Below are 19,712 nucleotides of genomic sequence, written 5' to 3'. Positions count from 1 at the left end.
ATAGCTACCATTCATTATGACACATATAATGTGAGCTACAAAGTGCATAAAAGTCATCTTGCAGATTTTTGACATACATCCACTTATTTGGCATGTTATTTACGTTGGCCAGAATGGTTTTGGTTCTATGTTCACCCTCTTCTAATGCAATGTATTTTTGCTGTTGCTGTCTGTAGTAATCTGGAGAAGACATAATTTATTCACAACTAAATGAAAGTCAGTGAGCTGTTAGTGACAGATATGTATTCCATGCACTAGTAGTAGTCTAGATATCAGTAGAAAAGTAGACTATTCCCACTTCAGCAGCCTATACTTGTCATGAAAATATAGTCTTCACATTCTAAAAAATGCTAGGAATTACTATTCAACTACACATTGTTCCACAAGGGATACCATATTTTAGTTATATATAATTCACAATTCCGTGAAATCCTATTTACTGAAATGCACAGAAAAGTGTACCTCAAAATTCAGAACACTGGCAATTCAATCAAATGAATGACTGGGCTGAAAAGCCCTTTTAGACTCTGATACGGCAAATGATTATGTACATGCTTTTTTGAGTTATGTGGGTTTATTCCTGTGTGTAAATTTAAGCATGTGTATAAGTGTTTGCAAGATTGAGGGGTCTTAGTGTCCCAAGACTCGACTAGAAATATAAAAATGGTAATTATAACTAAAAATGCATTTGAATTTGACACTGTCATTGAAGTGCTCTGGACACTTTACAAAAAATAAGTAAAGCCAAAGTCATATCATTAAGACAACAAAACTATCAAAAATGCAATACCCGAGCTAATAAATAATCTCTTCTAAATCCTATTCATTAACATATAAAACATAAAACTTGAAACAATGAAACTAAAATAGAAATAAAACATTACTGAGCTTTGCCTAAATGCCAGAAGTATGTTGTGCTGTGGTGTACTCTATCTTTAGGGGGAGACCATTCCAGATGTAAGCATTTGACAGAAAAGGAACCACTTCTCTGTCACAGAGTGAGCTGGTCCTTTAAGAAATCTGGGGCTCAACTGCAGCTGTACCAGACTAAGCCCACCTCTATAGGTGGAGGAAATGAGATAAGTCATGTGATGGTGAGCATGTGTTTAAACAACATCTAATGGGGTGAGGGGATAAGAGCAACCTGCAGGGACTGTGACAGACCCAGACCAGTGGGGTACAGGAGTCTGGTGGAAGGCAAATATACTGGCCACCGGATGAATAGTTTTCTGTTCCCTGAGTGACCAGGGTCTGCGCTAGAGCAATCAGGAACCTGCTAGAACCAATTAAGACAGGCAAGCTAATTAAGACACCTGGAGCCAATTAAGAACTTACTAGAATCAATTATGGCAGGCAAGCTAATCAGGACAGCTGGTTTAAAAAGGACCTCCCATCAGTTAGTGGGAGGGGTGTGCAAGGAGTGAGAAGGCATGCTGCTGGATGACTGAAGAGTACAAGCGTGATCAGGCTTCAGGCGAAAGATCCTGCAGTGATGATAAAGAAGGTGCTGGGGGGAGGCCATGGGGAAGTACCCCAGGGAGTTGTAGCTGTCACACAGCTGATACAGGGAATATTGTAGACAGCTGCTATCCACAGGGTCCTGGGCTGGAACCCGGTGTAGAGGGTGGGCCTGGGTTCTCCCCATCCCCCCAACTCCTTATTGGACACAGGAGGAGTTGATCTGGTCTGTGAGAAACACAAGAAGGGAAGGTCTAATTTGGAAAGGGATCTGGCGTGTCCCTGACTTACGAGGTGGGACAGAGAGACTGTGGGGATTGGTCTCCGTTTCCCCCATGCTGGCCAGTGATGAGGTTAGCTGAGTGAACGGCAGGTTTGAGCCTCTAGCAGAAGTGGCCAACTTCTGAGGGCTGCCATGAACCTCTGAGGCAAGCAAATCTGCCAAAAAGCGCAGGACCCACCAAGGAAGAGGAGGAACTTTGTCACAGGACCTAAATAGAGAAGGACTCTAGGGTAAAATTGGAACGAACGAGGACTCCACTCCTGGGAATCAGTGCTCTGTGAAGAGCTAGAGGTCTGGCTGTGTAAGAGACCCTGGAAAGGAGGCACAGGACAGCTGTGGTTTTGGGGGTAGGAAAAAAATTTAAAATCTCACAGACTCCTCTCTCTCAAACTCAACTGCTGTCTCCTAAACAACAGCTCGCAAATGAGCTATTTTAAGATGCCAACTCACAGGCAATTCATATAACATAACAAAACTTGCTGGTGTTTCAAGGAATCCATAGATCACATTGTATTTCTGTAAACCTTAATAAGTATTTTATCTTCCTCTGCATATCCCATAATTGTAAATTTAAATGATGTTCTGTCAGAGCATACATTAACGTGTCTGTTACAAAGAAAGAGGTTTTCACTTTCTATTCTGATTGCCATTACAGACATTTTGATAGTAACTGTGTGCCAATTTACCTATACTACAATTACACCTCATTGAAGAAAAGATTTCTATTTTCAGAAGTCAATGCTTAAGTTGCACACACAAAATATATGCATGCACCAGAAGTGCATGAAAACCTTATATTCCCCACATGCAGAATAGATGATTGCCTTGACAAGCACCCATTTATTCAAGTAGATGTAAACATGGGTTCTGTGTACTTAACAGGCGAATATCTGTAATTAGCATGTAAAGTCCTGACCCTCTAAAATTCTTCCGGTTCTCCCAGAAGGGAGATCTCAATGTTATTCAGTGGAATTCACCATGGAAGGCAGGATATCTTCTGCAACACAGGAGGGATTCTGAAGGGCCAGTACTGGGGGCCCCTATTTTTGAACTTTTTACTTTTTCATCATTTTTTTGCAATGTGAACAAGAGAAGCAGAAATAGGAGGAGGAAGGACAGAAGGTGAAATAAGGACAGATGTGGATTCTGTTGTTAACATGTATTAAAGAGCTGCTTAATCATTTTGATCTGCCAGTTAATAAATGACATACGTATAGTATCCACAGCAAACACATTGACTAATATACTTCTCATCCCAACTTTACAATTCATATTAGTGGAGGACCTGTCTCTTAGTTGAAAATGCTATGGGAATCACTTCCTTGGAATACATGTGTCCATTCTAAGAGTAGATTAGTTAGTGAGAGAGCAAAACAAAGCATAGGTTGATAAAGTGAGGAAGGCCTCATTTGGTCATAAGCAGCTGGAGATAATCAGGTGTTAGGACCCTATGGAGATGCAGAGTTCTTCTGCTGATTTTCTAAGGGTATATCTACACTGCAGTTAAAAACCCATGGCTGGCCCATGTGTAAGAGGGTGGGGACCTCCTCCTAGGTCCCACTGTCCATTCTGAGGCAACCACCCACAGATAAAGCTCCAGCTCCTCCTCTTCCCTTCCCCTTGCAAGGAAGGAAGATCTGGCTGGAACAAGACAGCCACTGGATATTCAGCTTTATGGGCTTAGTCTCTCAAAGTCTATTGCCCCTTCAGTGGGTTTAACTTCTACCCCAATTCCTTTGGTGTATAGCTTTGCTGTCAATCAGGGTGACTTCAGGAGTGGTACATCTCTTGGCTGTCTCCTCCTTGGCTGGCCTACCTCTGTTACCAGCAGTCTCTGGGTGGAGCAGCCTTCTTCCCGTTCACCTCCCTTCCTGTGGTAAGTTTCCTCTTTTAAGCTGCTGCTCCTCCAGGGTGAACAAGACTTGCAAGTGTTCCTCATTGGAACGCAGAAGAGTTCATTAGTCTCTTCCATACCAGTGTGAGGGCATGTCCCTTCACATACCCTACCCCTTAAGATGGGAAGGCCATTCAGGTTGGGTTGTCTCCATTCCTGATCTCTCATGAAAAGAAATTGGCATGGTCCTTTCCCGCCCCGGGTTGTACTCGGTAACTACTTGTAGTGCAAGATACCATCTTATCTGGGGGTTCGTATCCCCCATGGTCTGGATCCAGTGTAAGGGTGTGTGATCGGTGATAGGCGAGAAGGGGCTACACAAAAGGTAATACCTGAGGGTGTCTATTTGATAGTTAATGCCTCCTGTTCAATAACTGAGTATGAGTTTTGCTTAGGGAATACCTACCTACTTAGGTATACGACCAAGCGTTGCTCTCCTCTAAATTTTTGTGAGAGGACAGCGCTGAGACTGACATCCGAGGCATCTATGTGTAGTGTGAATTCCCAAGAAATCAGAGCAGAATGGCACAGGTGCCAGACATAGCTGTGTTTTCAGTTTCTGAATGCTTCCTCACGCTTTCCATCCCAATAGATCTTCTTAGGGTTGTTGACTTCTATGAGATTTATAAGGGGGGGCCTTGACTGAAGTGAAGCTGTGGATAAACCTCCGGTAATATCCTGACAGTTCAAGAAAAAGTCTCACTTGCTTCTTCATCGGGGGGATGGGGCACACGGGAGAGCCTGCATCTTGTTGACCACCAGCTTCATAAAGCTATCTCCTACAGAGTACCCCAAATAAGTTACTTTATCCACAGCCAACTTACATTTCTCCAGGTTGGCCTTAAGTGCTGCCACCTGTAGGGCTTTTAACACCACCCTTAAATGCTGCAGGTGGTCCTCCCAGGTGGGACTGTAGATGATGATGTCATCAGTGTAGGCTGGTGTGTATTGATGATGGGGGTTGAGGAGCGTATTCATAAGCCATTGGAAGGTAGTGGCAGCCCCCTGGAGGCCAAAAGACATGGTCTTAAATTGGAAGTGCCCAAAATGGGTGGAGAAAGCAGTTTTCTCTTGCGAGGAAGGGGATAAGGGGATCTGCCAATAACCTTTTTCAGATCGACTGTGCTTAAGTGCTTCATCAGTCCCAGCTGTTCTAGTAACTCGTCCACCCTTGTCATTGGGTAGAGGTCAATTTTGTGATGACATTGACTTTTCTGAAGTCAATGGAAAACCGAACCGTACCATCTGGTTTGGGAATAAGAACTGTGGGCTCCTCCATTCACTTTTGGATTCCATAATCACCCCCATCTCCAGTATTGCTCATACTGCCTCTCGGACCATATCCCACATCCTTTGTGGCAATGGTCTCGGGTTCTCTCAGACTGCCTGATTTAGGGTAGTCTCCAGATGATGTCGGACCAACCACATTCTCCCTGAGCAGTTGGAAAACACCACTGCAAAGTCCCCAGTTAGTTGGAGGAGTTGTTTCCTTTGTGCAGAGGAGAGTCCTTCCCCGCCCCAGTATGGTTGCTGGAGCTCTGCTGCTGGGGAACTGGGACCCCAATTCTGGTTCTGCTGGAAAAGGAGTTATCAGCAGGGCCTCCCGCACCATCCAAGGTTTGAGAAAGTTCACATGTTAGACTTCAGTTTCCTTTCTCTTCCTGGGTAGCCTTATCTCATAGTCCACAGGCCCTACCTGCCTGACACCACTTTGAAGAGATCCTGCCATCGGGTGAAGGCAGTAGTAGAAGAACACGGTCACTTGGCTGAACAGTCTGTAGTCATGTCCCTTTATCATAATTTTGTTCCTGGGTGTGTTGGGCCTTCCTCAAATTCTCCCTAACGAACACTCCTATGTTTTTGAGTTGCTCCCTTAAACTGTAAGATATATTGAGTCATGCTTAAGAACCTGACATCTTGTTCTTTCCACCTTTCTCGTAGCAAGTCCAGGATGCCCTGCGGTTGGTGACCAAAGAGAAACTCAAATGAAGAGAACCCTGTAGAGGCTTGTGGGACCTCCCTTATAGCAAATAGGAATAGTGGAAATAGCCAGTCCCACTGCTTGGGGTTGTCACGGACAAAGCGCTTCAACATCCCCTTCAGCGTCTTATTAAACCGCTCTAATAGACTGTCGGTCTGTGGGTGCTACACTGAGGTCTTTAGGGACTTGACCTTCAAAAGGAAGCATAATTCCCATGTCAGTTGGGAAGCGAAGTTATTACCTTGGTCTGTTAATATTTTGCAGGGAAATCCTATGCATGAGAAGAGCTTCAAGAGCTCTGGAGCTATAGCTGTCACTTTCAGGGAGCAAAGAGGAACAGCCTATGGATACCTGGTTGCATAGTCAATAATCACTCGCATGTACTGGTGCCCCACTGCAATCTTTTCTAGGTGTCCCACCATGTCCACCCCATCCTTTCAAATGGAGTGTCACAGGGTGTGGCTTCTCTCCCCCTTATCCCTGAAGAAGCTGCATGGACTCCTGTGGTTGTGCCTTCACCTTTTCCTTTTATTTTAAGTTCTCTCCACCATTTCTACAACAAATCCCATTCAGCAGTCTATTTACAGCACCAACAGTGCCTTTTGGCCCTCTCCCCAGAACCTGAGGGGAACAGAGATCTCCACCCCTTGAGGCCTCCATGTAACTGGGCTCAACTAGCATGGTCCCCTCTCCCTCCTCCTTGGGACTTCCTTCCTGCCTCTTTATCAGCCTTGGGCTGATGGGCTAATTGGCTTCTTATTCCATCCAACCAGCCAGCCTGATTGTCTGATTACTTCCATCAGCTTTCTCAAGGGGAACTAATTAAAATCTGAGTGATCAAAGTGCAGGCTCACCTGTTCACACCCTGTACTTTGTCACAGGGGGTCTCAATCAAGCACAGAGGGACCAAGGGCACTGGCTAGTTGACACTCTGGGCAGGAGGAACTGTTCTCTCACTTCATGGTGTACGCCTGACCAACAGAATCAGGCTAATAACTGAGCCAATGTCTTTTCTCTCCCCAGGTGTCCCACACCTGGGATATCATGCACCAGCTGCAATATAGCCCAGCAGTATTGGCATGGTATCAGCAGCTGGGCCATCACCACTGCCGCTTGCTGATTCTTCTCAATTCGGTACAAGCACTCCTCCCTGAGTTCAAAGTGCAAGTACCATTTGCCTCCCTGAGACTCTGTTACTTCTCCATCTATGGGGGCCAGTTGCTCAGATGCATAGCTTAACAAAGGGTCATTCTTCTCTCCTAGCATGAAATTCCCTCCCCATAGGAGGGCTTCCAGGTCCTGACAGTCTGCCTCTTCTTCCTCTGTGTGGATCTGCGGTGGGTTGAATGGGATGTCCTTCCCTGGAGTGGTTGGCTTTCTCAAGGCTTACCAAGCTCTCGGGAGTTGGTGTCACCACTTGGCCCCTGTTCTCACTTGTGGCCTGAGCCTGAATATTAATGACTCACCAAAAAAAAGGCCAGTCCCAGCCTATGATCACAAGGTAGGCCAACTTTTCTGTGTGGGCTCCCACCCTCAGTTGTAACCTCTGGCTGGGATAGGTCTTGACATCACTATGGATAAACTGAAGGTAGAATGTGGTCTTGGGAGTGGTGTCATTTCCCACCATGGAGGGCTGGACCACTATCTGGCTGCAGCCGGAGTCCAAGAGTCCTTGAACCAGGTTCCCGTGGACCATCACCAGTGCCATCAACATGGGGGAGGGGTCATACCCAGGTTTCTGACATCCAGCCCTAGGTGTGCTCATATTCCATCAGTGGGCCTCCCTCTTTATGTGCCCTGTCTCCCCACAAGAATAGCATGTTAATGGGCTGGGGCTGATGGCCTCTGCCTTCGGTTGGGGGAAACCTGTCTGTGGGCTGCTGGCCAGACCTTGGACTGTGAGCCCCACTTCAGTTGTCTGGGGTGCCTGGTGGTCTCAGTGGTGGTGTTGCATTGATGCTCAGCATCCTTGTCCCCCTAGGGCTGCCTTGGGTCTGAGGAATGGCTGACCCCCTCGAAGAGACTGCTATTGATTTGGCTCACCCCCCGCCACCCCGGTGTCCCTTGCCCTGCTGATGACTGGGGTGATTCTGCCTTTAATGACCCTTCAGCTTCTACATAATCCTCCATTAACTTGACTGCTTCTCATAGCATCCCAGGGCAATGCCATAGTACCCACTCCCTGCTTCGGCCACTTGAGTTCTTTCAGTCATTATGGTTGTGACGTGTCATTCCATATTCTTTATGAAAATATGTTTATGATATGAATATGGCATAACTGAGATGTACTTTATGCAAGATGGCTCATGTGAGATATCATTGGAAAGGTTATGATTTACTGAATTAGATTATCCAATTTGTATGCCTGTATCATTTCTGTATCTGAAGTTAGGAATATTGACTATGTATCTGGATTTCAGCTATGATACTTTGGGTGATGCCCACTACTAATACTTCAGGTACAAGAATAGAAAAGCCAGACAGGGTGGATGGCCCATCAGCGAGGACAATGGACTGTGAAAAGATTGGCCTTCCTGCGGATGCTCCATACTACCACTGACTCATGGACACTGTGATCCTACAGAGTCAGGTGGTCTTGTCACCTGATACTAAAACATTACCTGGGACTTCTTGTAACTTTCCACTGTAAGTGAATGGGGGGGGGAGGGGTGTCACGTTTGGAAAACAGAGGACTCCCACCTTATGTAAATCCTATTTAAGGGTGGGGAGGAAGGCAAACAGGACTCCTCCTCTCCATGGCCTGTCTGCCCAAGAAGAAAGACTGCAAAAGGAAAGTCAAGGGGGCAGTCCAGTCTAAGATGGGGTCCAGTTTGAAAAGGAATATAACTGGAACTCTAAACCACAGAAACTTTGAAAACTGCCTGCAACAGTATCTAGGGTGAGAAATACTATTTGTAACCAATTTCTTTAGTGAAACTAGCTTAGTTTGCATGTTTGATTTAATTTGCTTAGTAATCTGCCTTCTTCTGTTTATTATCCCTTTTACCACTTAAAATCTGCCTTTCATTGTTTTGTTTATCATTGAACACAGTTTCTGGAATTTCTAACTGGGGGGGCACGAAGTGTGCACACCCCTCTCCACATTGAGGGAAGGGGCGAATTTCATAATATATCTTTGGGTCTGCACTCCAAGGGAGGTGGACATCTGAGTGCTAGAGCAAGTCCTCGAAGCTGAGTCTTCCCAGAGCTGATCTGCAGCTGGGTGTGGCCCTGCCTGTGTGTGTGTGTTAGAGGAGGTTTTAAGAGCCTGGCTCATCAAGACAGGTTAAAGGGGGGCCATGCTGGCAGAACAGGTAGACTTAGTGGTAACATTGAGGGTCATCCCCAATGGGGTACCTCTTGGCCCTAAATCATTGGTGGTGGGTCTCTTCCAAAGTATCCAAATAGGTCAAGATAGTGGACTTTTCACTTGCTTGTAATCCCTTGCCTGCTCTGTGTCCAGATTATGGTAGGCAGCCTGTGCCTGACCCATCAGGTATGGGGTTAGGATAAGAGCCCATTGTTCTGGGAGTGACTGGGGTGTCAGTGCTGCCCTCTCAAATGTGACTAAAAAGGCTTTAGGGTCATCTTCCGATCCCATCTTGGTGAGCTTCACTGGTACAGGCAGATGGACCCCTTAAGTGGAATCATGACCCCACTCCATTCCTCCCTGCAGGCATAGGGCCAGTACTATCTGCTGTAGTATTTCCTTTTGGAACTCCTGCAGCTGGATCGTCATAATCAGGATACTTCTACGCAAAGTGAGGCAGCCCATAGCAGCAAGTCTCAGTGCCCAGGTTAACAGCATAAAGCACATGGGACTTGCACTCCTGTACTAAAAGTAGCTGCACAGATGTTGGGGCTGGGGCTGGAACTCAGGCTCTGAAGCCAGGCTTGAAGGCGTGCTGTGTAGACAGACCCACAGTGTTAGGTACTAGAACCCTGTCTAGAAATACAGACCTATTTTGACAACGGTCCCTAGCCAGTCATCTTAGCTCCAAAAAAGGAATTTAAAAGGGGCTGGACTCTATCCAAGGGAGATGAAATTCAAGACAAAGACATAGAAAGCTATCTTGGAGATCCATAGGAACAGCTAAATTCAAGAGGAAGCTTAGCACTTCGTGATTTATGTTTTGTTGCTAAGAATAAAGGAAAACCCCTGAAAAAAGATAAGGTTTGGATGCTGACCCTGCATGTGCATGTGCTGTGTGTTCAAACTTGGCCTGTTCACGTGCACTAGAGAGCACATTATTTTATGTGTTTAAATCTACAATCATGGTGGATTTCATAAACAGCAATGTGCACAACACCTGCAGTGCTTTACGTAAGTTTTTTTTTTTTTTAAATCACAAACTTAATTCTGATCTCATGGTTTGTCTACATGGAGACATCTAGGGAAATTAATCCGAATTAACTAAAAGTGAGAATTTGAAGTGGATTAGTTTAACCACATTAAAATGAATTAAACTAACCCTAATTAAGACCACTTAAATTCCGACTAACAGCATCCACGAGGGAGTTTATGCAGTTTAACTAATCCAAGCATCAAAGCACTAGTAAAATAGTTGTTAGGACCTTTTGGATCCACCTGGAAGCAGACAGAACCAGAAATCTTCTGACAGTCTAATTCTATGAGATTTTAAATACAGATAAACCATTTTCATCAGTAAATATATGTGTAATTAAATATTGTTTGTTAATGGGATAAAAACAAGATGTCAAGAGAACACTGACATTGTATAGTTATGCACTCAAAAGTCAAGAAATGACAAAGTTAGGGTTGCAAAAAAAAAACCCAGAAAACCTCTCCCCCCTCACGCCTACCTTACAGTAAAGCCTTTAATTATATGATCTTTGGCTATTTGCTGTTTAAGGGCTTGATCCTGCACCAATTAAATCAATGGGGGTTCTTCAACAGACTTAAATGGGAGTGGGACTGAGGACCTCTTAGTCCTCCCTTTTCTATTGGCTTCAGCAGGCCTCATTCCTGCAAAGACTTGCATACATACTTAACTTTAAGCACATGAATAGTCTTGTTGAGTTTGTTGGGACTACTTATATGCTAAAAAGGATGTGTTTAAGTGTTTGCAAGACTGGACCCTAGGCCTGGGTTTCCATTTCCTGAAGCATATGTGTTTGGCATGAATTACAGCTTAATCCTTGCTATTTAACAGTAGCAGATAAGTGTAAGCGGCGGAGAGGAGGGAATAGCTCCTTGCAGTCCTTGTTCTTGGTTATTTGTGTTTTCTATGACTATTTTCGCAAAAAGAAAAAGAGTACTTGTGGCACCTTAGAGACTAACCAATTTATTTGAGCATAAGCTTTCGTGAGCTACAGAGCTGTAGCTCACGAAAGCTTATGCTCAAATAAATTGGTTAGTCTCTAAGGTGCCACAAGTACTCCTTTTCTTTCTATGACTATGGTATTGTTAGGTTTCAGAGTAGCAGCCGTGTTAGTCTGTATTCGCAAAAAGAAAAGGAGTACTTGTGGCACCTTAGAGACTAACCAATTTATTTGAGCATAAGCTTTCGTGAGCTACAGCTCACTTCATCGGATGCATAAAAGTGGAAAATGCAGTGAGGATGTTTTTATACACACAGACCATGAAAAAATGGGTGTTTATCACTTCAAAAGGTTTTCTCCCCCCACCCCACTCTCCTGCTGGTAATAGCTTATCTAAAGTGATCACTCTCCTTACAATGTGTATGATAATCAAGGAGGGCCATTTCCAGCACAAATCCAGGGTTTAACAAGAATGTCTGAGGAACAGGGGGGGAAAGGGGATAGGAAAAAACAAGGGGAAATAGGTTACCTTGCTTAATGACTTAGCCACTTCCAGTCTCTATTCAAGCCTAAGTTAATTGTATCCAATTTGCAAATGAATTCCTATTCAGCAGTCTCTTGCTGGAGTCTGGTTTTGAAGCTTTTCTGTTGTAATATCACAACTTTCATGTCTGTAATCGCATGACCAGAGAGATTGAAGTGTTCTCCGACTGGTTTATGAATGTTATAATTCTTGACATCTGATTTGTGTCCATTTATTCTTTGACGTAGAGACTGTCCAGTTTGACCAATGTACATGGCAGAGGGGCATTGCTTGCACATGATGGCATATATCACATTGGTAGATGTGCACGTGAACGAGCCTCTGATAGTGTGGCTGATGTTATTAGGCCCTGTGATGGTGTCCCCTGAATAGATATGTGGGCACAGTGAAAAAATGGGTGTTTATCATTGTTGGCTCTGCATTTATGTGATTGTCTTTTAATTTTGTAACAAAATGTAAAGGGAAGTAAAAACAAGCAAAACAGTTTCTATTACATATTCATGGTAATACTCTGCTGGCTTTTAATTATTTATTGACACTCAGTTACCCTGTATCTAAGAAATCATTGTAATAAAATAAATCAGAATGATAAATAATTTCAATATCAAATTTATCTTTGAATAATTTGCCTTCTAGGAAACAGAAAAGATAATTACTAACAAAGAACTCAATCCAAAACCAACTGAAATCAATAGAAACATTTAGACTATATTCACTGAATGATTTGGACATAGTCCTTTTAAAATAAACCACTATTGGGTACAGGTATGTATACCTCATCTAGATTTAGGTTCCCAGTGTAAATATTTAGTATTAAAGGATATATTTGCATGGTTTAATAGGCAGCAACTTCTATAAGCCTACTTACTTATTTCTGTGTTTAAATTAGGCACAACATGAACATTAAGTATGTAACAGACTTCACTGACTGGGAGCATGACTGGGCCTCAAAATGCCACTTGTTAGTACTCTTAGGTCTTTTGGCAAATATAACTTTTAAATGAATCCTGCTTTATCAGTTTTCTTGAAGGAAAAAAATTTAAATAAACCAATCAAATGTGATGACAGATGCGTTGCTGATACCTTTTCATTCTTCTTCCTGATTACTCGGTCTATATTACAGCGATTGCACATACCTTGAGCTTTTTGACATTGGTGCAGGGATCATTGGAGAAACTCTCAGTATCTGAAATCTCGATGTCTTCACCATACAGAACACCGGTCAGATCATTCCTCACCTGTCACAGAATGAGAAAAAGGTAAAAGGAATAAAGGAACCCCCAGAGGAGGAAGCAGATGGACACTCTTGAATCACCATAAGAAGATTCAAACACATAAAGGATGATATATGTACCAATTTTCTTTTTCCCTCTAGAATGAGACTGACATAGTTCAGAGCAACTGCACCTGTATTTCCTTCATCATAGTCCAGCAAGGGCACCCACTCTCAGGCCTCTAGATTCCCTGCCATCACCTGTATTGGCAGACACCTGTGCCTCTTTCCCTCCTGAATGGGGCTTGTCCATACTGCACAGATCCCAGCCTACACGGTGAATTCCCCGGCAAGACAGACTTTCTAAACAGGACTGCTTTATCTTCTCCTCAAAGACTATAAACCATGTCATTGCCACAATGAAGGTAGCACACAGCTCTTTCTAAGCAAGCACATTTATTCTTAAGGTGAAAGCATTGCACAGAAAACATATCAGAAACAATACAAGAACCTATACTTACACTAAAAACTTACCAGAGATCACCTCAACCCCAGGAAGGGCTCTGGCAGGAGATCAGTCCTTCAAACCCCACCAAGAGGTTTTTCTGTGATCACAAGTTCCAAAGAGCTTTCATTCAGAACAAGCATCCCCATGAATTTGTGAGCCACTCCATTCTCTAGTTTGGGCCTTGGATCTTGTCCTCTTATAACAGGTGATCATCAGACAATGGGTTTCTCCTCAGAATGTAGCTACAAAGGTTGGTTCGGAAGGTGAGAAGTTCCCATCCCCTCCTCTCAAGTATTTCCTGGGAAACCCAGTCAACTAAAAGTTCGTTCTTATCTGGGCATTGTTTAAAAGAGTCTTTTGAAGCTCAGAAAACTTCCCAGCATTTACATTAGCCTTGTCTCCTCCCTAGTGACATTTCATACAACCCCACAATAATCCATAAAAATTTGCATTTTAATAGAGTGAACTCCTAAAATGCTGAAACATAATTCAATAAGGTTTAACTTAATTCAGTGAGGTTTGTCCACGCTATTACAGGAAATTGCCATATCTGTCACAGTGACCAAAGGACTGTTCCTTCACCATGACTATCTATCTGTCTGTCTGTCTATGCACTGCAGATCCATAGCTTTATTTTGAGCAATAAAATGATCATGGTCAACTTCCTACTTTGCATAACGATAGCTGACTGATTATTAACAGCAGTGAAATTCAACAAGAATTCATAGGGCTACATCGTCTCCTGCAGCCAAAGATTCACTTGATGCCAGAGAGTGGTGAGTGGCAGTAACATCAGCGAACCAGTTATGGCTCCTTGACTCTAAGAGTTGGTCTACACTAGCCTCAGCCCCAGCATGAGTTAAAGCACCCTAATTTATGCTAGTGGAGGATAGGCATAGCATACTGGAGTTCTGCAGGGCACGAAAGGGACCGGGTGTCCTGCAGTATACCTCCTATGCTAGGAGAGAAGATGAAGTGGTTAGCACAGAAGCTGGGTCTACCAGCTTTACACCTACCAGTTGAGAGTTCTCTGATCAGGAGAACTCTCTGCTGTCCAGTTATGGACAGATTCTGGCCCCTTTGTGCTGCTTAAGCAGTGCAAAGGGTCTGGATCACAACTGAGAATCTGACCCATAACATTTAGGATTCTTTTCTACCAAAATAACTACTCTGAGAGTGCTTGTTTTTGTTTTTTCACCTCTTGCCAGCCCATTGCAAAGAATGGTGCTTCAAGTTACAATTTATGGAACACACTGAAGAATCTAGCTGGACATAATATGATTGCAGTCTGAAGTAAATTGTGACTCACCCATGATTTTACTTTAATAAAACTGTGATAAAATCATTGCCCTGATGATTGTCTGTCTTCATTCACTTGCAACAATGTGTCAGAAATAGTAGGAACAATTCATTGTTATAAGTGACAAATCTTATACGCATGGTCACCTATCAGAAGTCTCTCACACTCAAGCTGTGACAGATCAGAAATAAATGTATATTGTACCTCACTTAACAGTGTTACAAATCTGTATCTTATATTAGCATTTTCTGCATACTTATTACAGTTAATTAAAATGTTTAATTTCCTTTTTAATTAACTTCACTTCTTGAAAAGAAAAGCAGACAACAAACTGTGAACAAACAAAAAACTGGGTCTAAAAAGAGCTGGCAACACATTCTGGTTAGTGGGAATTAGTAACAACCCTTCGGCAGTAGACTTCTTCTCCCTGGGCATTAAATCCACCATAAAACCTATTTTATTAGAAGATGTTTTAGCAGCCCAGAAGGAAGATCCACCTCTTATTAACATTTTTACATTATAAGTTCTTGGGGTTGAAGCCTAATAAAAGAGCAAAACCAGGAGGATGTGGTAAGAAATCAGCCCTCATGGTTGAACGGCATTGCTTCCATTTAGGTAAAGATGGAATACTTTATTGAAAAGTCAAGAAAAAACAAAAACAAAACTACTGGCATCACCTGAAAAATGCAAGAATATCAAGAATAGATGGAACATCTAGGAGCAGAACAAATACTGAATTTTGTGAGAGATCATTTATATTGACCATAAATGAAAAGGGATATTAAACATCATGTCACCAAAGACTGAATGAATGTAAAGCAAAACAAATCTCACTAACCTAACTAATGTAGTCAGACAGAACCAGCTGAACTAGTATTAGTTGAGTTCTTGCATCTGGAAACAAGCAAAAAGAGAGCAGTAATACTGTCATAGTGGGTCACTTTGCTACGTTTGTCTACGTTTATCCTACCACTACCAAATCAAGCAAGACTGTGGCAGACAAGATCTTTGTTGACTTTGTTTAAGCATTTATAACATCTTTGATGGTCTCGTCAGTGTATTTAGTTATATATCTTTTCATATCAAGTGACATTCTGGTCAAAGCATTTATCTGCATGTTAGCGTTTTCCAGACAATATGTAACTCTGGAGTTCAAGTTAGCTAATTTTGCAACCCATTGGTCTGCTGTAGTATTGAATCTTGAAGAGATAAAAACATTGGTTTACAGGTTATTACTATAAACCTTCAGTAGTCACAAAATATGTTGGTTTCCGACTGTTTCATAGCTAGAAGCTCCAGATTCTGTGAGTGAAGGTGATAATTCTTCTTGGCTGTAATGTTCTTGACACATATCCAATGACTCATAGTTTATTTTCTTGATATTGGTATAGGACTGCAGCTATGTCCTTATTGGAAGCATCCACAGGAGTCAAAGGGTAAGGTAAAATCAGGGTATGCTATTATTGATTGCTGTACCAGGCAGCCAATCAGCTGGTTTAAAATATTTAATGTTGCTCAGTCCATTTAATCAGATATTGGAGGGTATTTGTCCAGACACCTTTCCTTTTCCTTTTTGTCTTCTTCTGCTTATGTGTACACTTTTCAGGGTGCTTTTTGTCAGATCCCAATGGAACAGACAAAAAGTCATACACTGGGTTTGTTCTAGAAATGTCTTGAATATACCTCTGATAGTAGGTACAAAACCACAGATGCTTAGGAAGTTCCCCTATGGTACAGCATGTACAACTACTTTGTCCATTGAATCCATCTTATAACTTTCAGTGTACACCAGCATTCCCATATAATGTACCTTACTCTTAAAGAGGTTAGATTTAGAAGCCTTCAGCTTCATTCCATGGTTTTGTAACCATTGTGCTCTGTACATTTTTCCTGTTTTTCAAATGTGCCACTGGAGACAAGGATATTCTTCAGATACGAAATACGCGCCTCACCCCTTGTCATAAATATAAAGGGAAGGGTAAACACCTTTAAAATCCCCCCTGGCCAGAGGAAAAATCCTTTCACCTGTAAAGGGTTAAGAAGCTAGAATAACCTCGCTGGCACCTGACCAAAATGACCAATGAGGAGACAAGATACTTTCAAAATCTTGAGGGAAGAAGGAAGATCCTGGGAACTACAGGCCAGTCAGCCTCACCTCAGTCCCTGGAAAAATCATGGAGCAGGTCCTCAAAGAATCAATCCTGAAGCACTTGCATGAGAGGAAAGTGATCAGGAACAGCCAGCATGGATTCACCAAGGGAAGGTCATGCCTGACTAATCTAATCGCCTTTTATGATGAGATTACTGGTTCTGTGGATGAAGGGAAAGCAGTGGATGTATTGTTTCTTGACTTTAGCAAAGCTTTTGACACGGTCTCCCACAGTATTCTTGTCACCAAGTTAAGGAAGTATGGGCTGGATGAATGCACTATAAGGTGAGTAGAAAGCTGGCTAGATTGTCGGGCTCAACGGGTAGTGATCAATGGCTCCATGTCTAGTTGGCAGCCGGTATCAAGTGGAGTGCCCCAAGGGTCGGTCCTGGGGCCAGTTTTATTCAATATCTTCATAAATGATCCGGAGGATGGTGTGGATTGCACTCTCAGCAAATTTGCGGATGATACTAAACTGGGAGGAGTGGTAGATACGCTGGAGGGGAGGGATAGGATACAGAAGGACCTAGACCAATTGGAAGATTGGGCCAAAAGGAATCTGATGAGGTTCAATAAGGATAAGTGCAGGGTCCTGCACTTAGGACGGAAGAACCCAATGCACAGCTACAGACGAGGGACCGAATGGCTAGGCAGCAGTTCTGCGGAAAAGGACCTAGGGGTGACAGTGGACGAGAAGCTGGATATGAGTCAGCAGTGTGCCCTTGTTGCCAAGAAGGCCAATGGCATTTTGGGATGTATAAGTAGGGGCATAGCGAGCAGATCGAGGGACGTGATCGTTCCCCTCTATTCGACATTGGTGAGGCCTCATCTAGAGTACTGTGTCCAGTTTTGGGCCCCACACTTCAAGAAGGATGTGGATAAATTGGAGAGAGTCCAGCGAAGGGCAACAAAAATGATTAGGGGACTGGAACACATGACTTATGAGGAGAGGCTGAGGGAGCTGGGATTGTTTAGCCTGCAGAAGAGAAGAATGAGGGGGGATTTGATAGCTGCTTTCAACTACCTGAAAGAGGGTTCCAAAGAGGATGGCTCTAGACTGTTCTCAATGGTAGCAGATGACAGAACGAGGAGTAATGGTCTCAAGTTGCAGTGGGGGAGGTTTAGATTGGATATTAGGAAAAACTTTTTCACTAAGAGGGTGGTGAAACACTGGAATGAGTTACCTAGGGAGGTGGTAGAATCTCCTTCCTTAGAGGTTTTTAAGGTCAGGCTTGACAAAGCCCTGGCTGGGATGATTTAACTGGGAATTGGTCCTGCTTTGAGCAGGGGGTTGGACTAGATGACCTTCTGGGGTCCCTTCCAACCCTGATATTCTATGATTCTATGATTCTATGAAAAGCTGGGAGGAGGGAGAAAAAACAAAGGGTCTGTGTCTGTCTGTGTGATGCTGTTGCCGGGGACAGAACAGGAATGGAGTCTTAGAACTTGGTAAGTAATCTAACTAGATATGTGTTAGATTATGATTTCTTTAAATGGTTGAGAAAATAAGCTGTGCTGAATAGAATGGATATTCCTGTCTGTGTGTCTTTTTGTAACTTAAGGTTTTGCCTAGCGGGATTCTCTATGCTTTGAATCTAATTACCCTGTAAGGTATTTACCATCCTGATTTTACAGAGGTGATTCTTTTTATTGTTACTTCTATTAAAATTCTTCTTTTCAAGAACTGAATGCTTTTTTCATTGTTCTTAAGATCCAAGGGTTTGGGTCTGTGGTCACCTATGCAAATTGATGAGGATTTTTACCAAACCTTCCCCAGGAAGTGGGGTGCAAGGGTTGGGAGGACTTTGCAGGGGAAGACGTTTCCAAACGGGCTCTTTCCTAATAAAATAAACCCGGATAAAACGTTTGGTGGTGGCAGTGGAAGTCCAAGGGCAAAGGGTAAAATAGTTTGTACCTTGGGGAAGTTTTAACCTAAGCTGGTAAAAGTAAACTTAGGAGGTTTTCATGCAGGTCCCCACATCTGTACCCTAGAGTTCAGAGTGGGGAAGGAACCTTGACAGTCCTAATCTTGGTAAGGTTCTCTTTCCTACACCTCTGGAAGTCAGCAGATAGTTTTGTTAAGCCAACCAGAATGCTACCAGTTCATACAGAGTTTAAGGTCTAATGAAGGCTGTGAGGTAATAACTTTGTTTAGCCATGTGATGGAGTGTTTGCCCCACACCAGAAAGGAAGGGGTTAAAATCAGACCTGGGGAGGCAGTGCAGGGAGCAGCCAGTCAGAGAGAGAGTGCAAAGAGCAGCCAATCAGGGCCCAATGGTCTCACATAAAAGGGAGCTGCAGGGCAGAGCAGGGTCAGTTGCTGCAGGAAGCCCAAGGAGAGAGGACTGTGTTCCTAGCAGGCTGAAGGTAGCACCTTGGACAGAGTGGTTGCTGGCAGGGATGAGAGGAGTAAGAGGGAGCTCCTGGCTGGCTGCTGGGATGTGCTGGCTGGAGGCCCTGATAGGAGGATGAAGAATATGCTGAGGACACAGGGAAGTGGCCCAGGGAATTGAAGCAGCTCTGGTGGAGATGTTAAGAAGAGGCAGGAGGAGGCTGCTATTGACAGGGTTCCTGGGTTGCAACCTGGAGTAGTGGGCAGGCCCAGGTTCCCCCCAGTCACCACTGGGGAAGTGGTTGGACTATAGAACTGGCAGATACTCCCTCCCCAGAAGGGGCAAACACAGATGGTGACAAGGCCAGAGGGCAGAGTCATGAAGAGGACACTGTGGTTCCTGGACTGAAGTAAGTCTGCAGGAGGAGAAGGCAATGGGAGAGGCACCATCAGGAGAGTGTGTGCGGGCTGAAAGAGCTAATCCCCGAGACAGCCAGCAGGAGGTGCTGCTTGCTTTTGTGAGTGAACTCCATCACAAGCTGTGAACTATTATTGATATGTGTCCCCTTGATCTAAGAGAGAAACAGGATTTACCTCCAAGCTCCTTTAGAATATTTTGGATTAGGGTGGGGTTGTGTACATCATATGTTTTTCTGCTCAACTCTGTAATCTATGCAAAGTCTTAAACTACCTTCTCTTTTCTGTATACATACCAATGGTGGGGAATAGAATGAATTTAATTTTTTTAGGAGATTTTGCAGGTATTC

The 19,712-nt window shown here is 43.5% G+C and overlaps 1 protein-coding gene across 2 annotated transcripts in view; it reads right to left on the bottom strand.

The window, feature by feature from the left end:
* GABBR2 (gamma-aminobutyric acid type B receptor subunit 2) overlaps nt 1-19,712 on the bottom strand; it is an 842,671-nt gene that overhangs the window by 464,149 nt on the left and 358,810 nt on the right. For both annotated transcript variants that reach the window (XM_073332465.2, XM_073332464.2), the window contains exon 4: nt 12,580-12,681. In XM_073332465.2, coding sequence (XP_073188566.1) covers nt 12,580-12,681 — 102 coding nt within the window. The remainder of the gene's footprint in view (nt 1-12,579; nt 12,682-19,712) is intronic.

Source organism: Lepidochelys kempii, chromosome 2, assembly GCF_965140285.1.
Source record: "Lepidochelys kempii isolate rLepKem1 chromosome 2, rLepKem1.hap1, whole genome shotgun sequence".
NCBI lineage: Eukaryota > Metazoa > Chordata > Testudines > Cheloniidae > Lepidochelys > Lepidochelys kempii.
This window is presented reverse-complemented; position numbering and strand designations above follow the sequence as displayed.